At 39.4% G+C, this 25,702-nt stretch overlaps 1 protein-coding gene across 1 annotated transcript; it reads left to right on the plus strand.

The window, feature by feature from the left end:
- Nucleotides 1-10,407: 10,407 nt before the first annotated feature.
- si:ch211-203k16.3 (fibrinogen-like protein 1) lies at nt 10,408-18,326 on the plus strand. The gene is made up of 8 exons (XM_037685452.1): nt 10,408-10,579; nt 13,801-14,016; nt 16,795-16,914; nt 17,030-17,144; nt 17,230-17,367; nt 17,602-17,818; nt 17,890-18,085; nt 18,180-18,326. Exons 1-8 carry the CDS (start codon nt 10,424-10,426, stop codon nt 18,324-18,326), a joined length of 1,305 nt encoding a protein of 434 aa, XP_037541380.1. The 5' UTR covers nt 10,408-10,423.
- The last annotated feature ends 7,376 nt before the right edge of the window (nt 18,327-25,702 follow it).

The following is a 25,702-nucleotide window of genomic DNA, read 5'->3' on the forward strand; positions in this document are numbered from 1 at the left end:
GGGGGGGCATGGGTGGCATGCCGGGGCTTCTCCGGGCCTGTGGTGTGGGGCTTTAGGGATGCATTGGTGCGCGTGCGCTGGGCCGGTCTTCCTCGGCTGCTGCTCCCTGCTGCTCTGGCCCCCGGCCTGGGGCCGGCTTGCGGTCACTGTTGGGCAGGTGGGGCGCATGGACAGCCCGACAGAGGCTCTGTTGGGCTGTCTCTGTGTGCCTGTTTGTCTCAGGTTGGGTTTTGGGTGGCCCCCCTCTCTTGGACCAGTTTTGGCCCCCCATTTGGTGGGTCGTGCTCCCCCCCGGTGGTGGGGCCCCCTGCCGCTGGTGCATTGGCGTCTCTCAGCAGCTGGGGCTGGGTGGTGGGGTGTGTGCAGGCCTGCCCTGGTGGCTGCCTGCAGGGGCCTGGGTGCCCTGGCTCTGTCGGGCCTCTGTTGGGGGGTGGTATGACCTCGGGACTCGGGGCTTGGTGTCCATGGCCGGATCCACTCTGGAGGGGCAGGATGCCGGTGGGACCTGTTGACTCATCACTACGGCCTCCTGGGGGTTTCTGCATTGTGGTTGCTGGGGATCGCCCGGGGCTTCCCTTTGCTTCTCTCTCTGGGGGGTGCGGGTGTCCCTGTTGGGGGACTACCGGAGTTCTGGACTTGGGGGCCGCTGTGTGTCTGTGGTTCCGGGCTTCCCTGCATTACCTTTTTGTCCTACGGGGACGGGTTTATGGGTCCCCATCCACTATTGAACATTTTTATGAGAAACCTTATAGTGATAATCATGCTCACTCAGGTGTTTAGATTCAGGTGTTTATCAGATACTCACTCAGTTGGGTTGTGGTGGCCATCAAATATATATTGTATTACCATGTAATGTACAAAATACTTTCTAATTATGTTATAACTATCATTATATAAGTTGTTTGTTGTTGTGGTTTCTTGGTTTTGTCGTTTTTTGTTTGTTTTTTTTTCTCTCTCTTTCCGCAGGTCTAGAGGCAGACTTCAATGATGTTGATTTGTGTTCTCTTTATCCCTCTCTCTCTCTCCTCTATTCCTATCTCCTTCTTTACATTTTAACTCTTCTCTCACTTTTCTGCTTTGTTATCTTCTTTGTTTTCCGTCCCCGTGTCCATTACATCTGAAACAAACCCAAAGCATATTCTAATAAAATTTAATTTATATATCAAGTGGAGCATTAAGGCCAGCCATAATCTGCTTGTGAAAGTAAATCTGTTGGGCATCACTTTGACACTCAGACAATAATTCTAAGTGTCACAATGCCGGACAGGACAAGGGAAGAAAAAAAAAAAAAAAAAAAGTATCTTTATAGTATTCAATAACACTGGCCAGAAACATAAATATTGTGATGAGTATAATGTTCCAGCGAGGGGTAGCACACGACTGCAGTCGTAAGTAGAGCAGGACCTCAGATGGCCATCTTGGAGACAGGCGCTGCTGCCAGTGGTACTCTCACAGTTCTTTCATCAATGTCCAGAGTTCGTGGCCATAGGCGAGGATAGGAACGTAGACGACCAGTAAATGGAGAGTTCCGCCTCACATCTCAGCTCCCTCTTCACTACAATGGACTGGCGCAGAGTCTGTAATACTGCAGATGCCACACCAGTCCATCTGTCAATCTCACACTCCATTTTTCTCACTCGTGAACAAAGCCCTGAGATACTTGAGTCAGAGTTAGAGTCAGAGAGATTTATTTGTCATACACACCACACGTGGTACATGAGGTGGGACGAAACTGTCCACAGGGTCTCAAAAAAATTCTGTGTTAAATCCTCTCTTATCCTCATCAGTTCGGTTCGGCTATAACTCACACGCTTAATGCGTGCAGAGTCAGGCTCGGAGTCAATCTCAAAACTCTTGAAAACTGGGATCACACTGGGATCCTGTGAAGCTGCAGCTGCTCTAAGCGCGGCCATCTTGAACTCCTCCACTTGAGGCAGCACCTCATTCACAACCCAGAGAGGGCAATCCACCCTTTTCTGAGCGTAAACATTTAGACTTTCATCAATTTTACATCACACAGGTTTTCAAGGAGAAATATTATTTTCCTACCAGAAGTGCTACAATTAGCTGCTGCTGCTAACTGCACTCACAGATGACCACAGACTTCCAGGTAAATAACTATGTAATGAAATTGATGCAATCCAAAGGTTTACAAACCACTTAAAATTTCTGCCATTAGCTTTTGAGTGTGGTCAAAACTAAACTTATTTCTCCAAACAGGTCATTTAAAGAGCCATCTAAAACAAGTAAGATATTCTTTAACAACTTTTACATATAAAATCTGCCACAAAAACATAAAACGGACTTTTCTATAAATGTACATACAACAAATGTATTGGCCAATTTTTTGGACTAAAGCTAACCATATTTATCACAAAATAGTTCTGGGTGCTTTTTGTTATGTACAGATAAGCAAAAAAGACTATTGAAGGCAAAATATTTGTTTGAAAAAAAAAAAGGCCTTCTGGACTTTTCAACAATCAAAAATCTTTTGGGAAACAAGTTTAAATGAATCATGACTTTGATCAGAAGTAAGACTTTATGTTTTTTCCCCACTATTGTTCTTACACATGAGACTGACTTTAATTGCTGCTTTATTGTTGGGGTGAAATCACACTGAAAGCTGTTATGAAGTAGCTCCAAGCCTTTAATGTTTTTCTGATGAATATATTATGAATTCAAGTCATATTCTCCTGTTTCCTGCAGGTGCAAACCAACATTTTACAATATCAGAATGCAACTGATTCCATCAACCACAGAGCAGAGCATGTTTTTGAATTTCAACAGTGTTATTTTGGTTTCTGCAACAAGATGTCTGGGAAAATTTCTTTTTTTTACTGTTTTTTTTAAGGAAGTAGGTATTAGTGTCACACGAACATTTCCTTTTTAAAGCACGCATAAAACAACATAAAGTGCTTTCCATAACAGACTGAATTACAACTGAAAAATATGTAAATTGCAAAAATCACAGGCACAAAATGCATTTCATGAAAAGAAGGAATTAAAAAAACTGCTTATTTTTTAAAAACAAATCAAATGAAATATTTATACATCTCTGCATTCAAACTGAAAAAAGTCCCAGCATCACTCAATTTAATACCAGCTACACCCGAACCATCAAACATTGTTCACTTCTTTCAGAAACAGACAATTTCAGGTGGTTTTCCAGATGACTTCTCTTACCATAACTCTTTATTTTTAGATGGAAACTTGATATGTAGTTATGCAAGATCACCCCCAAGGTATGATGTTTGCAGACAGCAAAATGCCTTTTCTCAGTCAGCTGAAGAAAGCTTAAATAATGGTTTGCTTGTGGAGCACTCCGTTCTTCCTTTAGTTCTCTTTTTAGAGCATCACAACCTGCTCCTCACTCGTCAAACTGTCGCACCAATCAGCCTCGGATCCTTTTAGTTCCTTGTCAAAAGGCAGGAAGGAGCCAGTTTACATTGTGACAAAGTGCTGCCTTTTCTGGATGATGAATAATTCAGGGGTAAAAATAAAAATGATGATGTCTCAGACATGAAAAGTTTCTATTAGCTCCAGTTAATCATGCTCAACACTGTAATTAATTTAAAATGTATTAACTGCTGTGAGAGTCTGCTCAGTTTGCGCAGTGGGTGTTTTCTTCATAAGAATATGTAAAACTGAAAATCTAAAAATGATGGCTTCCATTGTTTTTTTTTTTTTTAAAGAGTGTGTTCCAGTTAATGTGCAATCACACTTCTTACCCTCCTCAGGAAGTTTTACTCCAGGGTGTTGGAAGGGAAGCTTTTCCTCAGTTGGAGAAATTCTACTGTCTGGATGTCTTGTTCACTAGTGATGGAGCAGGAACTGGATCAATGGGTGGGGGTTTCTGGGCACGCCTCACTAAGAGGCAGATAGGGCGATCCAGAAATGGAGGGATTGTGTAGCTTCTGTGGCATGGGAATTGTTGGATAATTTCATGATCCTATCATCAACTCTTTAATAAAATAAGCCTCACAAGGAAGCGGGAAGATCTTTTCAGATTTAATCCTTGCAAGGGGTGTGCAGCAATTGAAAACAGGCATACAAAATGTTATACGAAGCCCTGATCACAAGGTGTGTCCGTAGATAAGGAGTTTAGGAAAGCTTAAATAAATACTCGTTATCAGACAGAGACGAGATCAAAACACGACCTCTGCTTCACAGCTCACAGTTGCTGGCATCAGAGTTTATCACTTATCTGGCTTCTCTCTGAATAGACAGAAAAGGCTCTCTTGACTTCAGATACATGGTTCTATATTAATTTAACATTAGTCAGTGAAAACATCCATGACCTTTACATAACTTCCCCCATCAGGAATCCACCAGGAGGAGCTGAAAAGTGTTGATGGGGAGAGCGATGTCTGGGTTTCTCCCCTGAACCTGTTGCCTCTGCGACCTGACTACGGATAAGCGGCAGAAGATGAAGATGGAGAACGTGTCAAATGTCATCAGTTTCTGTAGAAACGTTTGTTTTATGATAAGGCTAAGATCATTAATAAACTGCCTGGAACTTGTTATATTTAGTTAACATGTTACAACTCTCACATTACACCGCTGTGTTTGGTCACCGCATGTTTTCACTGAAATAGAAAAAAATATATTTAAAAGCTGAATAGCCACAAATGTTTTCCATAAGGTACTTGGAGAACAACAGCCCAATGAGATGAAATATTTAAAGTCTAGCGTACCTTAAACACACACACACATATATATATATATATATATATCACCCACCACCTTTCATGCTAGAGCATTACAATAAGATCATCTTAGGTTGAGAAATAGCAGCGTTGCATTCCTTTTGATCAAATTTGGAAATAAAGCTTTTGCAGTATCATGTGACAAGGTGTCATGCAACATGTTAGTGCTTGAAATATGTATTTTGAATGACTCAGTGACTACCACACTAAATTTTAGCTCAACGTCTATAAAAACTGACTCACAAATAGTCATTTTTGTGTGTTTTAAATTTAATTGGCTGTGGCAGCCATCTTAAATCAGGTTGACTGCAAAAGTTAATCATATAAAGATGTGCAACTCCTGATTAATTTCGGAGAGTTTCATTCAAATTTTTATACTGGTTATGAGATATTTTGCTAACAGACAGACATAGTTGACTCTAATACAGTAGTTATCTTTAAAATATTAAACAGAGATTTCAGGTAATCTGTTAAAAATCAATGTCTGCGTTGGGGATGTCCATCTCTTATCACTCCAAGGTCAAGTTCAACTTGTGTAAAATTGCCTAACTTATAGCTAAATGTGTGTTTGCTGTGGTTGCTTACCTCTGGCGGCCATCTTGAGCAATGTTGACTCTAAAAGTGAATATGTTGTAGCTGTACATTTCATGACAACTTTCTGAGGGTTTCATTAAAATCCATCCTCTGGTTCATGAGACATTTTGCTAACAGACAGTCAAACACACACACACAGATTCCCATCAAATGCAAAAACATTATCACCTCCCTTTTTAACTGCAGGCATTTATTAGACTCCCATACAGACGAATCCATGCAAAAGTTAACGAACTGCTGACTGTGTAAACAAGCAACAGCTTGCTGACGAAGTTGTTCGTTTAAAAGCAGATGTGCGTTAAATATTCATAACCTTCCAGAAATATCTGCTAATAAATTAAACTTTGTTCAGACAAATCATTAAAAATAAAGCAAAGTCAGTGCGTGATGACCCTGTAATTGATTATGCCTCAGAGGCACAGTTTTTTTATTTTTTATTTAAATGTCCTGTGAGGTTACGTTTATGAGTTATTGTGTTCTTTCACACCATTTGTTCATCCTGAGGCCAGTGCTGGCTCAAAGAGCCGTTTATCAAACATTTCACCCTTACTGTAACACTCCTGCTGGGCCCTGAATAAAAAATACGAATATTGATGCTGTCCCTAATGATCGATGACCACCATGAAAGTAAAGGGAGCATTCTTCACGATTGTGCACCATGTTTTATGAACGTATTTCTGGATTTGACTAAAAAAAAGTCTACGCCTTTTGGCCATATTAAAAACTACTCAGCTATGTTTAAAGAAAGTGGATTTTAGGAGAAATACACATTGTTTTACGTTCTCAAGCTCCAACAGCTTCTTACAATCGTCATTTGTCACAGTCTCCCATGGGAGTAGAGGAAGAGGCTCAGTGAAGGATGTTTCTGCAGCAGCTGATGAAGAGTACTTTGCTCCAGGAGCTGCTGATCCTTTTAGTCCAGGGGTCTGCAACCTGCGGCTCTGGAGCCACATGCGGCTCTTTGGTCCCTCTGCGCGGCGCTTTCAAGCTTCGATCAAAACTAACTTTAAACTGAATTTTATTGGTTCTTATACCAACAAAAAGGGCTAGTTTTAGCAGTTTTTCTGTCACTTCCTTTGTGAATATGTGAATACTAGAACTAATAGGAGTAAAACATACTTTAACTTTATTTATTCTAAGTAGGATACTTGATTTTTCCACAATTAAAATAATTTACCTAGACTTGCGTAGTTCATTGTTATATATTTTTTTTTAATATTGGGAAATAACATATTATTTTTCCTTTTTTACAAGAATATTGTCTTTTTTTTTTGTCTTAAAATGTAAAAATATCAACAAATCATAAGATATTTTCAGCTTTACAATGGCCAGAGAACTACCCAACTACCCTACTGGTCAGAAAATTGTCCTCCAACAAACTTAAAGTGGTCTGTGGGCCACCAGTTGAGAATCAAAGGGGCAGAAATGGCTCTTTTGCTTGTAAAAGTTGCAGACCCCTGCTTTAGTCTCGTCTCTGTATTTATTTACACCGTACTCTGGTTTGAAGCAGCCACGAAACAAGACAGGAACAAACTGCAGAATGGAAGGAACGGTAAATGACAGTTTCCCCTTTTAATCCCTAAAGAACCAAAGAACCCTGAACCAGAACTTTTATTCCTCTACCTTCTCATGGCAGCGCAGGAGCAGCTTCTTGCACCTAAAAGCACCTCCACCATGGTCTCTTTTTAGTTTGACACTCTGATTCACATCTTTAAACACTACAGTACATAATAATCTACTTTTTATCATTATTATCGTCATTTCTGTGATACTTTCTACACCTTAGTTTTTCTTTGATTCTGGTTGTGTTCACGCTTTTTGTTTTATTCCTATTTAACACACGATCAACGAGCTTTTTTGTTATTATTCTGTGACATATGAGACAAGGCGATCTGATTTAGTATTTCATTATTTCTAATTATGTTTAGTGTTTTATATTTTTCTTCCATATGCTGTAAAAATATCTTGTTACTTTTATTTGATGCTGCCATCTTTTTTCTCTTTTGTTAAGCACTTTGGAAACAGTCTCTGTTTTAAATGTGCTATATAAATAAATCTGACTTGACCTGACCTGTGGTGTACCGTGTTAAATTAATCATTATAGCCTATGACATAAATAAACACATTTCTGCATTGTTCTGTTGTATTAGTTTAACTGTTTAAGCTCTTTATTGTTGTTGTGTCTGATGTTAACAGCGAACGGCTATTTTCGTTCCTATATGTTTCCTCTGAAGTCTTGAAAGTTTTATTTAGTTGTTTCTGTTGTGGGCGGCACGGTGGCGCAGTTGGTAGAGCTGCCGCCTCTCAGTAAGAAGGTTTCCAGATCAAATTCCAGCTTGGGGGGGGGCTTTCAGGGTGGAGTTTGCATGTTTTCTCCGTGCATGCGAAGGTTTTCTCTGGGTACTCCGGTTTCCTCCCACAGACCAAAAACATGCATGTTAGGCTGATTGGTAACTCTAAATTATCCCTAGGTGTGAGAGAGAGAGAGAGAGAGAGAGAGAGAGAGAGAGAGAGAGAGAGAGAGAGAGAATGGTTGCTTGTCTCTGTGTCTGTGTCCCTGTGATGGACTGGAGACCTGTCCAGGGTGTCCCCTGCCTCTTGCACAGTGATGACTGGACATGGGCACCAGTGATCTCCACCACCTGAAAAGAAAGAAGCAGGTAAAGATGGATGGATGGATGGATGGATGGATGGATGGATGGATGGATGGATGTTTCTGTTGCTTCTTTAAAGCCCAGCAGACCGGTGTGCTGTCACGCACTGCCACCATGTGGCTGCACACAGATGGTTCATTCTCTCGTGAGGTCACAGGGTTCAGAAATGCATTTCTCATTAAATTTACTGACGAGCTGTTTGTGACACTAAGCACAAAGGTGTAAAGCCGGTTAAGAACAAGTCATGCTGGATTGGTTTATTTGTCATAAATCTCTTACTCCAACAGCAGCTGGGTGATAAGAATATGTTTGTAAGTTTGTTTATTTAAAAAAAAAAAGTCATATTAGCTGTTTCTGGCCTGATGGTTCTACATGAACACACGCATTTTATTACATATTTAAATGGTTTTGGAAGTTGTGCAGGGACTGTGCTGGTGTTTCCCTCAAGCTGCAATAATGAAATGAAAAGGACTCGGTCCTGTGACAATTCTCCTAAAAGCTTTAATGCACCTCATTGTGACAAAGGAAAGAAAAGTTGTATCACTACGGTATTTGGTCATCTGGCAACAATGTTTCTGCCGGTGTCTGTGTGTGTTGGTGTGTCTGACTGTTAGCAAAACGTCTCATGAACCAGGGGATGGATTTCAATGAAACTTAAATCTTAGGAAACAAACAAAAAAAGTCTAACTCAAGTTACAGATATTGAACTAAAACTGAATGTTCAAAGTGTTTGAACATGAACTTTGATGTTTTGAACCACGTTGGTTATGGCTACCTCAAAGGAGTCATAGGGGGAGAGGGTGGGCCCCAGGAACCATCTTATCACCAGTAAACTGGTTGGGCCACTATGTGAGTGTGCTGCTCGTGGGACTGAGTTTGTTGTGACTCCTCGGACTGATGAAGTCCTTTGGATGAAGGATGAAACGTCTAAAAAAAAAACTGTCCAGATGACCTGACTGAACTTTGTTGGATTTTTCTCTGGATTATTGAGCATGAACTTTGATGTTTTAACAGAGTTATTCTCAAAACATACTTGGTGTTACTTGAGCTTTTACAATTTCACCAGATGGTGCATAATGTTTGTTTTCAAACTTTGACCAAAATGCCAATAAGTTTGTCATTTTGTCAAAATGTGATGATCTCAGGTAATCTGGTATTAAATGCAGTGGGAGATGTTCATCCCTTCAAGGAATCCTTTAACGAGATTAATCAACTTGTTGGTTTTATTTGTAAGGGGAAATTTAAAGCAAGAGTTCAAATTATTTGTTCAGTCTGGGATTAAAAACATTCAATGTGTCAGTGAGACTGATGAAGTAGATTTGTGCTGAACAATAAACACCATAAAGGTCTTTGCTTGAATCTAGACTTCTGTCTTTTCTTCTAAAACCTAGGATCACACCTTGATCTACAGGGATTGGGATCTTGTCCCCCAGTCAATCCAGTACAGCCTCAGCTGATGGCGTTTTAATGTAAAGTGCTGCTCAGATGCTGTAATCTCCTGCTCGCGTTAGTCTTCATGACTGCTAGCTTAGAGTGGGATTACTGTGCTAGGAGAGTTACGTTTCTTCACCAAATATGCTGATGAAGGTGTTTTACAGATGAAAAACATATTTTTATTTTATTTATTCAATGTTTTGGGTCATTTGAATCCTGACGCTCACAATGGTGTCTCTGCTTTGTGCATGCAAGATCTAATTTAGTCCCTGTCAATATTTAATAATAATAATAATAATAATAATAATAATAATAATAATAATAATAATAATAATAATAATAATAATAGAAAAGTATAGTTTAGTAGAGACAGCGGCAGTGTTAGAAGACAAAACTGAACATTTAGCTTCTAAAAGGTATTGGTTATAAATATGCCAAGCTACTTTTGCAAACAGGAATTTACTTTTATTGACTTGGCAAAGACTAAATAAACATTTCGTCTCATTTTTCATATTATATTATTTTTGGTACTATTTCTGAGATATTGCTCGTTACACATCTTACATCTCTGCCTTTTCTCAGTTGCAGTGAATCCTCTTAGAGGTGGATTATTGGACTAAGATGTCTACGCTGAGAGGGAACAAGGAAGACACTGCCTAAGAGAAAGCAAGTGTGGAGGAGATGCAGATGAGAAGAACAGGAAAATGGAGAGACCCTCTCCATTTTAGAGAGGGGGGGAAGGTGGTGAGTAGTTGAGGTGAGTACATAATGTTTTCCACGTCTTTGTCAGAGGGACTGAAACCTGTTTTACTGGTGTGCACTGGTCGGTGCGTTGTATTTCGCCTTTTTGTTCAAGCTTTGCTGAAATCAAAACCTTTACAGAAGCTGAAGGATTTATTAGCACCAGTTTGTTTTTCTCCATGGCTTGTTTCAGAGAGAGCCAGCTAATGAAGAGCCTGAAACGATGAAGCACGTCCTCCTTCACCTCACCACCCTCACTGACAAGAGGGGGGCAGACTAACCTCGGTGACAGCTATGCTTTTCCTCACCTTAGCCAACCTCTTCAGCTGGAGAGTGACCTCTGCTCTCTGCATCTTCATGCTGTTGCTCCCAGAGGTCACAGCGGACAACCTGAACGCCTCAGCGACACGTGTCGGTGGAGGTTCCCAGTGTGGGGAGTACACAAACCAGGTACACCGAGGCAGCACTGACCCAGTTACTGCTCAGGTTGTTTTGTTAGGGGCTTCACAGATTAATCAGATCTATAGGATAATCAATCTGGGATTGACCATGTTGACTCTGAGAAAATCCATGTTTGCTTTGTTTTTTAGGAAGAATTATTACTAGAAAGCATTTTTGTCACCCATCAAGTACATTATTTTATCAACTGAAGTTATTGAGGTACCATGATTTGGTAGATTATAATATTTTATCAGTTATGTATAAGGCTCATAATAGCGCATTACCTTTAAATATCCTATTAAATTTTGTTAAAAGAGAGAGTTGTTATAATCTTAATGGGATAGAGATATTTGTGAAACCTAAATTCAGAACTAGTTTGAAGGAACGGTCTACTTCAATCCAAAGAAATACAAAGTAGATTATGGAATAATCTGGAGAGTGATGTTAAAAATGCCAGATCAATATGTATGTTTAAGAAAATGATCATTGTTGATTTGTTAAAAAAAAAAAAAAAATGAAGTAGCTTAATGTGTACTTGTATAAATTGTGGCTCGAGAAGGATTTATTTATTTTGTTTTTGTTATTTGAAGATTATTATTGTTTGAATTCATTTTTTGGTTAAAAAAAAGGGGAAGATATAAGGTTTTTTCTTTTTTCTGCTGCCTTTCATTTTATTTGTGACTGTATTTCTTGTTGTCTATAGAATTGTTTTGTTTTAAAAAATGAATAAACTTTATAATAATTCCACATAGTCATGATCCCACACAAGAACAGACATAAACAGGAAGAAAATTACTCTATGAAATGTATATGATGAATACACTCAGATTAGTTTAAATCAAGCTTATTCATTGAGCGCTGGCCAAGTAGATGCTATAATCTTTACCAATCAAGACGATTAAAACTCCACCAGGGTCCGGTGATCCATTTTAAACACAAAACTTCAAGTAGTTGTTCCTGATTGACTGTTTTTTCTGTTTCTTTGTGGTTTGGTTCATCAACATGGCTGAATATTTTAATAATTTGCTGCCAAAGGTGAAAGGACATCATTTTCCACTTTGTGTTTGTAGGGTTAGCGACATCTCTCATGAGCCAGTGGATAGATTTTAATGAAACACAATAATCGCTTGATGTAGCATCTACAGCTGATTCAGTTATGAAGTCAGTTTTGTTCGAAATGGGTGCCACATCTGAAAAAGCTGAATAACCAGAAAGAGGGCTACAGTTCAGCCAGTTTTATGGATACTGAACTAAAATTTGGTGTGGTAGTACCTGAACAGGCCTTTCATTTTTCTAGATTTTTATCCAGTCACCTTCTGTGATTTTTAAGTGCTTAGAACTAAATAGCCATTGTGTACGTTCTAATAACAGCCTTAAAATAAACAATTATAGACATTGTAAGTCATTGCTTCTGCAAGTAATATATTCTCAAAAAAGTTGTATTTTATTTATTTACTTACTGTAATTTTTGCTGTATAAGTCGCAGTTTTTTGCATAAATTAGCATGCCTGTGACTTATACAGCGAACCAACGTATTTATGTTTTTTCCCAATATTTATAATCCAATTTTTGGCTGAGATCTGACGATTTCATTCATTCTGACATGGAAAATATTGAACACTACCATTTTCAGCCACTAGAGGGCCCTCGAGTAACGTGGCAAGTCAAGTGTCTCATTAATAGGTAAAAGTGGTTATTAATGAGACACTTGGCTTGCCATACAGCCATCTTTGTCTCGCTCCAGAACTCCTGGAACAAACGTAAAATCAACTTTATTTTGCCGCGCCACCCAGGCGAAATGCAGCTGATTTGACCATTAAAGTGCATTTATTAAGGAAAGGTTCAACTGAGACACACCTTTACTATAATGTTGAGCAAACAACTAATTGTTTTGTTAAGTTCTTGTTAAAGTCCTCCCATGCACACTCCCACGGTCACCATTTAGCAGCCAGTCGATTAATTGGTCAGCGGTGACGCATAATAGATGCGACCTATACGGCGCTGCGACGTGTACGGTGGCAAGCACAGTATTTATTTGATAGCAAGAAAACTTTGAGTCTACTTAGAGTTCTATTTACATTTATCAAAGCAAATTATGGCTGAAGTAGAAATTTGGAGAGCTTTATCTTTACTTGCTTTGCTGAATTCCATTTATAATCGGTAGACAACAAAACTGCATGTTTATGACGTCAGTGTTCAGTTGTAGATCTTCATGAAAGAGATGGCAGAGAAACAAGCATTCACTGTCAAGTTCATCAGAGATTAAAAAAAAAAAAACCTTTGTGCTACTTTAAAGGAACACATACTTTCTACTGCCACATATAATTTAGCTCATTATCTGTAAAATAGACAGAGTTATAGACATTTTTGTGTTTGGTAAGTTTTATTGGCTTTGACGATCATCTTGAATCAAGTAGACTTCAAAAGTTAATAAGTTGTAGTTCTACACCAAATGATTAATTTCAGAAAGTTTTGTTAAAATCCATCTACTGCAGGGGTCTGCAACCTGCGGCTCTGGAGCCATATGCGGCTTTTTGGTCCCTCTGCAGCGGCTCTTTCAAGTCTTTAACCAAAACTATAATAAAACTGAATTTTATTGGTTGTTATACAAAAACCAAAAAAAGGACTAATGATAGTTTTGGCAGTTTTCCTGTTATTTATTTTGCAAATATGTGAATGCTGGAACAAGTACAAGGAGTAAAACATACCCACTTTAACTTTATGCTTTATTTCTATACTTAATTGATTTTTCCACAATTAAAAAAAAAATCACCTAGGTCTGCATAGTTCATAGTTTTTATTTATTTAAAAAAACCTCTCTTTAAAAGAATTTGGTCTTTTCATTTGTCTTAAATTGTAAAAATATATATTGTCATTTTTATCTTTATAATGTCTCCCCTAGTGGCCACAAAAGGCCCATTCAACAAACCTAAAGTGGCCCATGGGCCACCAGTTGATAACCACAGTTGCAGCATGTTGTTGCGGCTCTGAACACTTTTCATTTAGTGAACGAAGGTGTAAAATGGCTCTTTAGATATAAAGGTTGCAGACCCCTGATCTACTGGTTAGTGAGATATTTTGCTAACAGATCAATTCAAACAGACATTATTGTCTATTGGCAGGCTATAATTAGTTATTTACAAACTGGGTTCTTCTGTTAAGCTTTGATTGGTGGCGAATTGATTGGCAGTGTATATTAATATGGTTATTCTTGACCAAATCCTTTTCAGCTTATGGAGGATGGGATGTGTCGCCTCATGGCCACCCTGCCTCAGCGGGACGAGCGAAGATGTCCGGATTTGTTTCACTGCACGGATGAGGTTTCCTACTGGCTGCGGGAAAACGAGGAGAGGAAGCAGCAGATTTTGGCTCTGAAGGAGACCATCTCTGAGCTGCAGGAGGAACTCAGGAACCACCGGCATCGCATCAAAATCCTAGAGCTGCAGGTGACTAAGAGCCGATGTGTGTCATCAGTCAGCTGCAATCCCTTCAGCTGCTTTTTAGTGTTTGCTTTAGTCTAGCTGATGGTTCATGATCCTTCTACCCAAACTGACATTACTTGTTTGAACTAATGCGTATACTCTGACGTGGTGCTTGGTGACAAAGCTGGCTTCCATCCGAGCATGTCCTTGACCTGAGTCACTAACAGGATCAGCCTCCTACTCCTTCACGTGTTGCCTCGTGTGTCTCAGGCGATGAGCTTAAGCAAAAAGACTCAGCTGGATCAGCCAGTGTGGATGGTAGAAGAGAGCAGCGCTGGGGTTTGTTTTAATGAAAGTTATAGTGGCTCATGGATTTATTATGTGCAAACATAACATAGATCAAGAATGTGAGTGGTTGGTCTTGAACTTTAGATTATAAAAACAGTATTTTCTGATTTATAAAAGAAATATGACGTCCACTTTTAATTTAGGTTCATATACAACGCCACTTCCAAACAAATTGGGACTTATTGTAAAATATAAATATAACAAAATACAATGATTTGCACACTTCATAAACCTATATAATATCCACAGTGGAACGTAATAAACAGGTCAAGGTCAAGATCAAGGTTCTTTACTGTCATACGCATCACATGTGGTACATGTGGTGGAAAAAAATTGTGTACACAGAGCCCCATTTACATCCAACAGAAGTATAAATTGTAAAGAAAAACAGTAATAAGATCTAAGATATGAACTAAGAATATGCTAAATACTTAATAGTGCAAAAAATAATACTCTGAACAACAGCAGCACGAACATGAGTCTGTCTGAGCAGATGAGTACGAATAAACACAGCAGCATGAGATCAGCAGCATGAGATCAGCAGCATATATCAACAATCAAAGTGGCATTGCTGTGATTTTTTTTTTCAAAGTGATTATTCTGGTTAGAGATTCATGAGTCTAACAGCTTCAGGATAGAAGCTGTTCCTCAGTCAAGTGGTTCTACACTTAATGCTTCTCAACCTTCTGCCTGGGGGGAATGGGGCAAAAAGTGTGTACTGGGTGAGTGAGGTCCTTCACGATGCAAGTGGCCCTCTTACTACATCTGGAGGTGTAGATGTCTGTGATGGTGTGGAGGCTGACTCCAACAGTCTTCTGCGCAGCCTTCACCACATCAAAATCTTAAGAAATTATGCAATTTTTATAGGAAAATAATAATAATTTTTAATAATACGGCAGAAACACACGGAGCACGGTGGCGCAACTGGGAGATCTGCTGCCTCACAGCGAGCAGGTCCCCGGTTCAAATCCAGGTCTGGGGGCATTTCTGGGTGGAGTTTGCATGTTCTCTCCGTGCATGCGTGGGTTTTCTCCGGGTACTCCGGTTTCCTCCCACAGACCAAAAACATGCATGTTAGGCTGATTGGTAACTCTAAATTGTCTCTAGGTGTGAGTGAGAGAGTGAATAGTTGTTTGTCTCTATGTGTCCCTGTGATGGACTTGCGACCTGACCTGACCTGTCCACGGTGTACCCTGCCTCTCACACAGTGATTGCTGGACATGGGCACCGGTGACCCCCGTGACTCAAAAAATGGAAGAAGCGGGTAAAAGATAATGGATGGATGATAGATGAATTGGAAACAATGTCAGTAAGATAACTGAAGACAATAGAGAGGCTGAATCTCTCAAAAGGGAAGCTAGGCTGACTAAAAACTGTCAAAGATTGTGGAAACCTTTCAAAATAATGTTCCTCAGTAGAAAATTGTAAAGACTTTGTATACCCTATCTGCTGTTCATAAAATCATAAAAATTTCATAAATCTGGGGAAATCTCTAAGCTCAAAGGGTGAGGCAGAAAGTCGAGATTGGATGGTGGTGATCTTCAGGCGCTCAGGTCTTAAAACTTAAAAACAACTGATTCTGTTCTGGACATCACTGTGTGGGCTCAGGAACATTTCCACAAATCATTATCTGTTAACACAGTTAACTGTGCCATCCCCAAATGCAGAATAAAGCTCTATCATGCAAAGAAGAAGGTGTAAACACTATTAAGAACCATGGCTTGTCAGGGCCAAAGCTCAGTTAAAGAAATTGAGGCAAAGTGGAAAACTGTTCTGTGGTCAGATAAATCAAAATAAGAAATTATTTATGCAAACCATGAATATAATATCCTCGTAATAAAGAGGAAAGGAACCATCCAGTCTGTTATCAGCACACAGTCTAAAAGCCTGCCTCTCTAATGATATGGGGGTGCATTAGTGTCCTATAGCATAAACAAATTTGGAAAAACGCCATCAATGTAGAAACATATATAAAAGTTTTAGAACAATTTACATTATGAAATGTAAACTATGGCAAAGAAAATCCAGGATAGTTGAACAGCTAGAATCCAACATCAGACAAGAATGAGACATCGCCCTGTAAAAACTCCTAAAACTGGTCTCCTCAGTTCTTAAATGTTTTGTTAGAAAGCGAAGCTTCACATTTGTAAACATGAACGTGTCTCAACTTTCTTGAGATGTGCTGCTGCTATCAAACTTAATATTTTATTTTTCATAATTTGATTCAACTTCTTAGTTCAAAACATTGATATGCTTATTAAATGTTATTGTGCATAAACTACGGGTGTATAAAGTTTGTAAAATCATTGCATTTTGTTTTAATTTACATTTTACACATAATCCCAACTTATTTGGTATTTGCGTTGTATTTGATTACCCATCAGTCTGCACCTAAAGCATATCTGGCTCACTTGAAGACCATTTGTTTTTGTGTGTTTGAACATACTCCATCAGAGTGAAGAGAAAGCCCACCTGAACGTCTCCTTGGAGCTGCGTTTCCATGAGCTGGAGGTCCACTACACTCAGGCCACCTCCCTGCTGCATTTACAGGGAACACTGATCCTGGACCTGCAGGTGCACTCCTTCCCTTATCACAGTATGATTGAGTTATTTTTCCTGTATTTTTGGATATGAAAAAAACACAATTTCTGATTGTTCAATCAACTTTTTTTTTTTTTTAATTGTCCAGAACCAACTACATAATCTGACTCTTTCTGTGGATAAAGTAAACCAAAGCCCTGGCTGTTCAGTCAATATTGTCCATCCCAATCCTTTACAAAATACTCCACAAGCCATGCACGCAGGTACAAGATCAAGCACAGATCTGACACCAAAGGGAGACAAATACTTATTTTTATGTTGTCTGAGTCATGCACAACTTTCTCTCAGGTATAAAGCACGTGGGGAACTGTCCCATGGACTGTGCCTCCATCTACCAGCGTGGGGTGAGGAGGTCAGGTCTCTACACTGTGGTGCCGTTACTGGCAGGCATGCCTGTGGAGGTTTACTGTGACATGGATACAGATGGTGAGTCCCAGTTATTGGACATGTGCATGACATGGGACTTAATACCAAAACACTAATATGTTGAATCATTACTCTTTGTATTAAAATAATGCCTGTTCTTCAAAGTATATCTAAATTCCTCCAAGCATTTGGGTGAATTTACCCATTTTTCTGTGCAGTATAGCTTTAGTTTCTTATTATAATCCTCCATGATTATTCCAGGACTTTATACACCGTTTTCGTTTTTGCCTTCAGGTGGTGGCTGGAGTGTGATCCAGCGCCGAGTTGACGGTTCAGTGAGTTTTGATCGCAACTGGAGAGATTACAGGGATGGATTTGGTGACTTGCACACAGAGTTCTGGTTGGGCAACAACCACATACATGACCTGACCATCCAGGGAGATTACAGCCTCCGCATCGACCTGGAGGACTGGAGCAACCGGCACAAACATGCCCTCTACCAGAGCTTCAGGTAAAAACGCATGCAAGTGATTATTGTAAAATCTGTTGTGTTGTTTTTGCTCATTGGCTACGTGTGTGCAGTGTGGATGGTGAAGAGCATCAGTACCGTCTTCATGTGTCAGGCTTCAGTGGAACAGTGCAGGACTCCTTCAGCTGGTATCATGACAAGCAGGGCTTCAGTACACCAGACAGTGGCAACATCTGTGCTGAAATCTCACATGGAGGCTGGTGGTACAACCAATGCTTCTATGCCAACCTGAATGGAGTCTACTACAGGGTAAGAGTGAGGAGAAAACTTCTCGTATAGCCTTTTTCTTTTTTTTTTAACAAGATGTATAACAGTTTTTTATTTTTATTTTATTATTCTGCAGGGAGGCCATTATGCCCCAAAAGGAAGGGGCCCACTGGGTCCCGACGGGATAGTTTGGTACTCCTGGAAAGACTCTGATTATTACTCTCTACGCAAAGTCAGTATGATGGTCCGACCGCGCAGCTTCCATGCCCAATTGTCGCCCTGAACAACAGTCACCATGACAACGGTCTGGACAGAGGAACTAGCATCCCTCGCAGCAGTAAGGAGATGACTCTAGGGCAAGATAACTATTGCATTGCTAACCATTACAAGCGGTTATTTGTCAGTGACTGGATCTACTAAATTACCAAAAAATCAAGATTTCTTTGACTTAGTTGACACCATGAAAAATAACTCATATTCTGCTCTTCTTAAGACTGTAAAGTATAAGATTTTGGTGCTTCTTTTAGACTTTGCAAACTGTCATTGTAAAAGGAGAGGAAAAATGGTCTAGAAGGTCAGGAATGGGCCAAGAACCTTCAATGCACAGGTTTGGTATGAACCAGAAGCAGCTGGAACTAGAGCCCGACTGATATGGAAATTTTGGCTATCATCAATACCGATATTGGGCGGGGAGGCCAATGCAATAACCGATATATTAACCCTGACTATTGTATTTACACGTGCCACTTATGTTTGGGGGTGACCACATGATTTGTGTCCATACTACAGTATGTCTGTGCTTTGGAGGGGTGAGGGGCTTGCTTATTTATTAGCACAGCAGTTGGTAACCATGAAGCGAAACAAATCAGATCCATGACATAGTCCCACACTAGGTTTACAAGTGGTGCACTGGTCATAAAAACAGTCTTCCTAACGTGCGTTCACACTTTCTAACCTCCACTATTCGCCATAAAGTTATCAAGTGGGTTACAAAAATAAAAACTAAACATAAAAACGTCCTTTCCTGTTCATTGTTAAACACTCAGTCACATATGGTGAAAGCCTAATTAGTATTGACTGCAAGTGTTTTTTTCTTTCTTTGCAGGGAGTAAATATTTCAGACAAACAATGTATTTCATTGAGGATGACAAAGATATTACAAACGCTGATTTTTTTAAAACCTACATTAGATTTATTGTTCTGGCTAAATTTTTACAAGGCATTATACTAAATTATCTGAACGTTAGCTTGCTAACTTAAGAGGCACGTAGCTAATGACAAGCGGGCTGAAGGATTGAAGAGTATTATTGATTTTATTTATTTATTTTACTGCTCAGTTACAATAAACTTACTATGCTCTGTTCAGCAAAAATATGCTGCACAGTATGGCTCCCTGCTTCTTTGGTCTCCTCTTGGCTGTGCTGAGTCAAGTGTGCAGCATGGCCATGACTTGAAAGTCTGCATGCACCTTTTGCTAGACACATTGTACAATTACATCATTTGCAAATAAGGAAACGGCTCACTTCCAGCATTTTAGGGGTGAAAATAAGAAGTGCTTATATCGGAGCAAAATGGGACAATTATCACCAATACTGATTCGTCTCCAAATGTCTATAGGCTATTGGCTTAAATATTGGCCCTACCAAAATATCGGCTGGGCTCTGGAACGTGGTATTACTGTGCACTATATACCATCAACAATTGTGCCATTCAACAAAGAACTTTTTGTTCTTAAATGACAATGTTCCGGATCAAGGAAAGTTTGGAGCAAACTATTCAGACACAGACCATCTTCTGGAAGAAAAGATACAGAAGAAACTCCATCTTTTCATCATGTGGACACTGGCTTTTTTAACAATCTGTGAAACTGATTACTGGGGAAGAAGAAATGAAGGACTAGCAAACAATTATTCTTTACTCTCAATCTGTCTGAACAGCTGAGCCATGGATACCGTTTGCTGATCCAACCAGACTTTTAGCTCAATTCTGGATCAATAGTCCTGATCTTAAACTTTCTATGTAGACCAAAGCTATTCAAAAAAACTGCTCAAGGGGGCCACAGTTTCTGACATCCAACAGCTCGGGGCCGGATATGGACAGGTCACAAGTCCATCACAGGGCCACATAGAGACAAACAACCATTCAGTCTCTCACTCACACCTAGGGACAATTTAGAGTTACCAATCAGCCTAACATGCATGTTTTTGGTCTGTGGGAGGAAACCCGAGTACACGGAGGAAAAAAAATTATATATATATATATATATATATAATTTTTTATATTATTATTATTGTTATCTAACTGGATGATTGAGCCTACAAACCTTTTTTCTTTATATCTATTTTTGTTTGTTTGTTTTAATGAAATGGACCAGATTGAAGTCACCTGCGGGCCGGAAATGGCCCGCAGGCCGCCAGTTGAATAGCCCTGCTCTAAACTATGTAGACTGTGCCTGCTGTAGTGTCTGTCAGAAGATCTATACATTTAACTAAGCTCTGCCCTACTGTCCACAGGTTACAGTGTTGGAATGTTTGTGTATAATCGTGCAAACCAAAAGGAGTGAGCAATAAACAGCTTTTTTTTCCCCTAAAGAGATACTGCAGGTCTTTGGATGAAAAGTTCTGTGAACCCTCAATACTATTAATCTGTTTCTAATAGCTCTTTGAGCGACCTCAGTTTAGAGAAATGAAATTTAATTGTAAATTCACATTCTAGTCCGAGTGGGACAAGGAACAAAATGCATTGCTGTTTACTTTTTTTTTGTTTGTTTCCATTTTCATTTACACTTTATTTATACAGGTAGTCTCATTAAGTCACGAAAACTCATTTTCAAGAGAGACCTGCTTTTTGGGGAGCAAATGGTGGAGATTAGGTTTTATTCTTGTTTTGTGATTTGTACATCTGTGGGTTAAAATAAAGTTGAACTAAAGGCTGTATCTCTTCTTTAAACATGTTTGAGGGAAATATTCCTGAGAGATCCAATAATTTTGTCCATCCATCCATCCATTTTCTTTACCCGCTTGTTCCATTTTGGGTCACGGGGGTCGCCGGTGCCCATGTCCAGCAATCCCAATAATTTTGTCTTTTTGTGATTTTTCAGTTGAGTTAACTTTAACAGATTATTTAATAGCCATTAAAATGAAAACAGGATTTCGTGATAAAGCCGGCACCGTTTATTTTTTAAATCTTCACTGATAAAAAAAAAAAAAACATTATTTTTATACATAAAATGTTTTTAAAAATCGGTTCCACCGTCTGTCCCCGGTCCGCCTGCCTGCCAGGATCGGAGTTCGACCTTCATGATTACGCGAGGTCGGGGTCCGGGCAACGGCCTTCTGCAAGTCCCCAGCTCATATGATCCTCCGTGGTGATCAGTGGAGCTTGGAGCCCGCAAGTCTGGGATCTGGAGCCCGAGCTGGCAGCACGGAGGATCTTCCGCGGTGACCAGTGGCGCTCAGAGACGGGGAGGTGATGGGGAACTCCTTGGCCCGGTCTGGCTCTGAGGCTCCAGGGGAGAGGACCGGTGAGACAGGTGGTGCTCCATAAAGCTCGCTCTGAATTTTATCGTCGGCCACAAAGCACAAAAAACACCTGCACTTCAGCATTTCTTAGACCACGGTGTTGTCATTATTGTTTTTAAAATCTTTAAAATAGATCCAGCTGCCGCTCCGGGTTCCAAGTAAATGCAAATGGCGTGTGAAAAGTTTCTGAAAGATCCAGTGACTCCTCCCACTGACCAATCAATGACCAACAGTGTTCTGACTCATGTTTAGGGTCCTGCTTGGCCTCAATAGAACCGCAGAGAAGTAGGTACTGAAAAAACAGGTCGGTTCCATGAAGAAGGTCCTGTGGAAAAGAACACAGAACTGGCCTGAGCTGGGTAAAGCGGGCCCAAAGAGGAACTGTGGGAAAAGGGCTTAAGTTTGGGGCCAGACTGAGAGCGATTCAGAAAACTTTGTCTTTGTTTATTATTGAAAAACATCCTTTAACAAAAAATAGTACATTTGAAGTTCATTTTTGCAAATATACTTTAAGTTAAGTATAAGTTTATCAAGTATACTACACACCATACTTGTAGGGTACTAGAAGTATACTGATTTAATACTTGTTTGGACTAAATTGGGACATTTTTATTCTATTTTTAAGTATATCATATAAAGTTTATAAAAAGTAAACTTCAAGTGCACTTCCTCATTTTTAGTGTAAAATAGGTTCACTTGTATTATACTTAAATAAACTACTTTTTGCTAAGGGATGGACAGCAAAGCTAAATATTTCAAAACGTAAAAGTTGCAAAACTACCAAAAATCATAGCAGGAATGTTGAACTAGCTCAAAAATGTCTTCAGAGAATAAATCATATCTGGACCAGTGATCTGTTTCAACTCTGACACAAACGGACAGAACAACAATGGATCAGGTGTGAATGCTCAATAAACCTTCAGACAATAAATAGAAAGTTTTAGATATTTTCATGTTGGCAAAGATTAGATGTGGCGGCCATCTTTACTTGGGTTATCCCTTAAAGTCAGTCCGTTGTAGACATGCCATTCAACGCTGTACTGGTTCATTAGATATTTTGCTAACGGTGCAGACAAGCAAACACACAGGCAAAATAAATGTTCCACCTTTGCCGGCGAGGGGTAAGCAGCACTTTAACCAGGTGGATTCATTTCAACAGGTTAGTGTGCTAAAGCTAACTCTGAATCATTGAAGGTCAGCGCAAACCAAACAACCATCAGTTTATGATTGAATTATTTTAAACTTCATGTTTGACTTTTAAATATTTTAATGCAGAAACAAAATTCATATTCACTCTTTTTACAAAAACTAGTTTTGTGTGGACGCAACCGACTGCAGGTTGCAAATTAGATGTTAATCTAAAAGACAATTTGTTTCCATTTCATTAGTAAAATGTACAAAAATACTAAACTGAGCTTTGTAAAGTAAACAAACAGTTTGCACTAAGTTGTCTTAAAATGAATTATTCGTCAAAGTCTTCTCTGCACGGTGCTCAGCGTGTCCATGAAAATTAAATGTTCACAAGTTAAATAAGAGGTTTAAACAAAAAGTCTACAGCAGATCAAAGTAGGCATGTAATGTAATATAACAATGATGTCAAATAAACTCCAGGTAATTTTAGAATCTATTCTAAAATCCTGGGGCCTCATGTATTTTTTTTTTTTCAGAGAAGCTGCTGAAAATGGAGGATCGCTTGCTCTGGACCAATACACATCCTGGGTTCTGGGTTACATTAGTACAAGTATTGACACGTCTCCACTATCAGAAATGTTAAAAGCTACCCAAACAGAAAACCTTGGCTAAATGCAGAGGTGCGTACCCTGCTGGAAGCCAGAAACACTGACTTCAGGTCTGGAAACTCAAGAGGAGCTGAGTAGGACAAGAAAAGAGCTGGTTGCTGGTATTAAGAGGGCCAAGGCCACATATGCACAGAGGATTGAGGGTCAATTCACCTCACAAGACCCTCAGAGCATGTGGAGGGGCATTAAGTGCATACTATAAAGAAAGGAGTGAACAATTCCCCAAAGAACCATCTCTGCCTGATGCCCTCAACAAGTTCTAGGCACGCTTTGAAGACCCGAACAGACCACCCAGCACCAGACTCACCTCACCACCTGATGAAGAGCATCTCAGCGTGACCTCAGCAGAAGTAAGGAGTACCTTCAGGAGGATTAATCCGCACAAGGCAATGACTATTACTAAATTCTGAGAATTCAGACAAAAACTGAGAGTAAGCGCCTGGTGGACGAGATATAATAACTAGTAAAAGTGGCTTTTCTGATTTCCATTTTGGATGAGAAAGACCGAGGGACAGCGATTCAAAAGAATCATAACTAATAACTGGTTTGGCATTAATCAATAATCCTGACTGAAAAATAGAAGCTACTCCTCCACCTCGGCCACTTTTTCTAGGAACATGAAAATTTAAATAACAGGAGTGGATTCATTTATACTAACAAAATCCTTCTGTCGTAGCCAAGTTTCTGTCTTGTTTTCTGTCCACCCACATTTTGATGTTAACGGTACCGGGAGTTGAACGTACGACTTTCCGATCACAGGCCCATCTTCTCTTAACCTCTGCGCCACCACTCCCCAAATCTAAAATACGTCAGAGTTTGTAGTTCAACTCTTGGTACCATCAACATCAAAATGTGGGTGGAAAAGGTAAAACACCCACACCTGCCTCCACCCTCATTTGCCCCACTCTAGGCCCCTAAGCAAGTCCCTCAACCCCCACCATCTGCTCTCTAAACAGGTCTCTCTTGAAAATGAGTTCTCGTGACTCAATGAGACTACCGTATAAATAAAGGGTAAATGAAAACTTTAAAAAACTGCCGCTTAATTCAGATTTAATTATTACAACAGAAACATTATATTCCTGCTGCATGAGCTCCAGACTGCAGCAGACATGCTACAGCTAGGTGATACTGCAGTTTGTGCTGTTTGTGCTAGCAAGTACAAAACTCCATGGTGATGAATTGTCATTTAATGCAAATCTAATAGTAATGTAATGGTTTATAAAATAAAATAAATAGTGTTTTCATGAGTGGAGACTGGAGTTGATGGTTATATTCAGAACTGGTTTTGGCCCTGCTTGACTAGCCATTAGCTTAACAATCCAACAAAAATCAATTTCTCCCAAACTGAGGTCATCCAAAGACCCATCTACAACAGGTAAAATATTGTTTATTAAATAATGGAAGTACCCCTTTAAAGACAAAAAGTGTAATACTTCATAAAAATATTTTTAGCATGTTGTGTACATTAAATGCGTTTTGACAAACAAAATTAACGCAACATGAAAACAAATGAAAAGTCATCATTTAAAATAAAATCCCATTAATAACGCAACACAATGGTTGTAACCCTCCTTTAAAAAAAAAATGTCTGAAGACATATTTTCTTTTGCCACCACCGTTGTGAAATTAGGGCTTCAGTGAAGCAATCAACACACTGTAGCACAGGTATTTAAAAATAACCAACATGACAACAGTGGATCTTCTGGGTTGATTTTTCCTTATCAGAACATTGTGGGCTCAAACATCCAGCTGCACCTGATAGCAGCGACAGCCAAATACGAGGGAGAAAAAATAAAACCTTTCACTTCCTTCACTAGAAGACACAGCACGCTTTCTTCACACGAGATACCGACTCATTTTTATTCTCATCCACATCCACGGAAGAATCGAGTGCTGTAGTGAGAGCGAGGCACCATGCAGAGAACACTCATTCAAACACACTCACAAAAGGACAAGTCCGTGAATACAAATCATTGTTTAATAAATCAAAATTTGCTCCTCATTCAATGACACTATATAGCAAATACTTCTATACATAAAATATTGTAAAGGCAGGAACCATCTGGCAGGTCCAATAGAATACATATACATATAAATTTATTTATATTTTTATTGTCACAAGTGATAAGAAAATAGTTAATAAAGCAGAAGCAGGAAAAAAAAAAAAAACTTGATACATGACATAATCCAGGACCAATGACTGTTGTTGCAGCAACACTTTCACACCCATCATCGCCACAATTTCTTCAAGCAAGAACATTTTGTTTGCACAAGTTCAACAAAAAGGAAGTAGTTTTTCAGTCTGACTGAAGTCTGAGTCAGACTTTAACGATAAATGC

This window comes from Nematolebias whitei, chromosome 12 (genome assembly GCF_014905685.2).
Source record: "Nematolebias whitei isolate Nwh7 chromosome 12, NemWhi1, whole genome shotgun sequence".
In the NCBI taxonomy this organism is placed as follows: Eukaryota; Metazoa; Chordata; class Actinopteri; order Cyprinodontiformes; family Rivulidae; genus Nematolebias; species Nematolebias whitei.

Excerpts from the sequence above, each read along its gene's own strand:
- si:ch211-203k16.3 (XM_037685452.1), top strand. The coding sequence starts at position 10,424 with ATGCTTTTCCTCACCTTAGCCAACCTCTTCAGCTGGAGAGTGACCTCT. Across the intron at positions 10,580-13,800 it reads GTGGGGAGTACACAAACCAG|CTTATGGAGGATGGGATGTG; the intron begins GTACACCGAGGC and ends AATCCTTTTCAG. Across the intron at positions 17,819-17,889 it reads GCCCTCTACCAGAGCTTCAG|TGTGGATGGTGAAGAGCATC; the intron begins GTAAAAACGCAT and ends ACGTGTGTGCAG.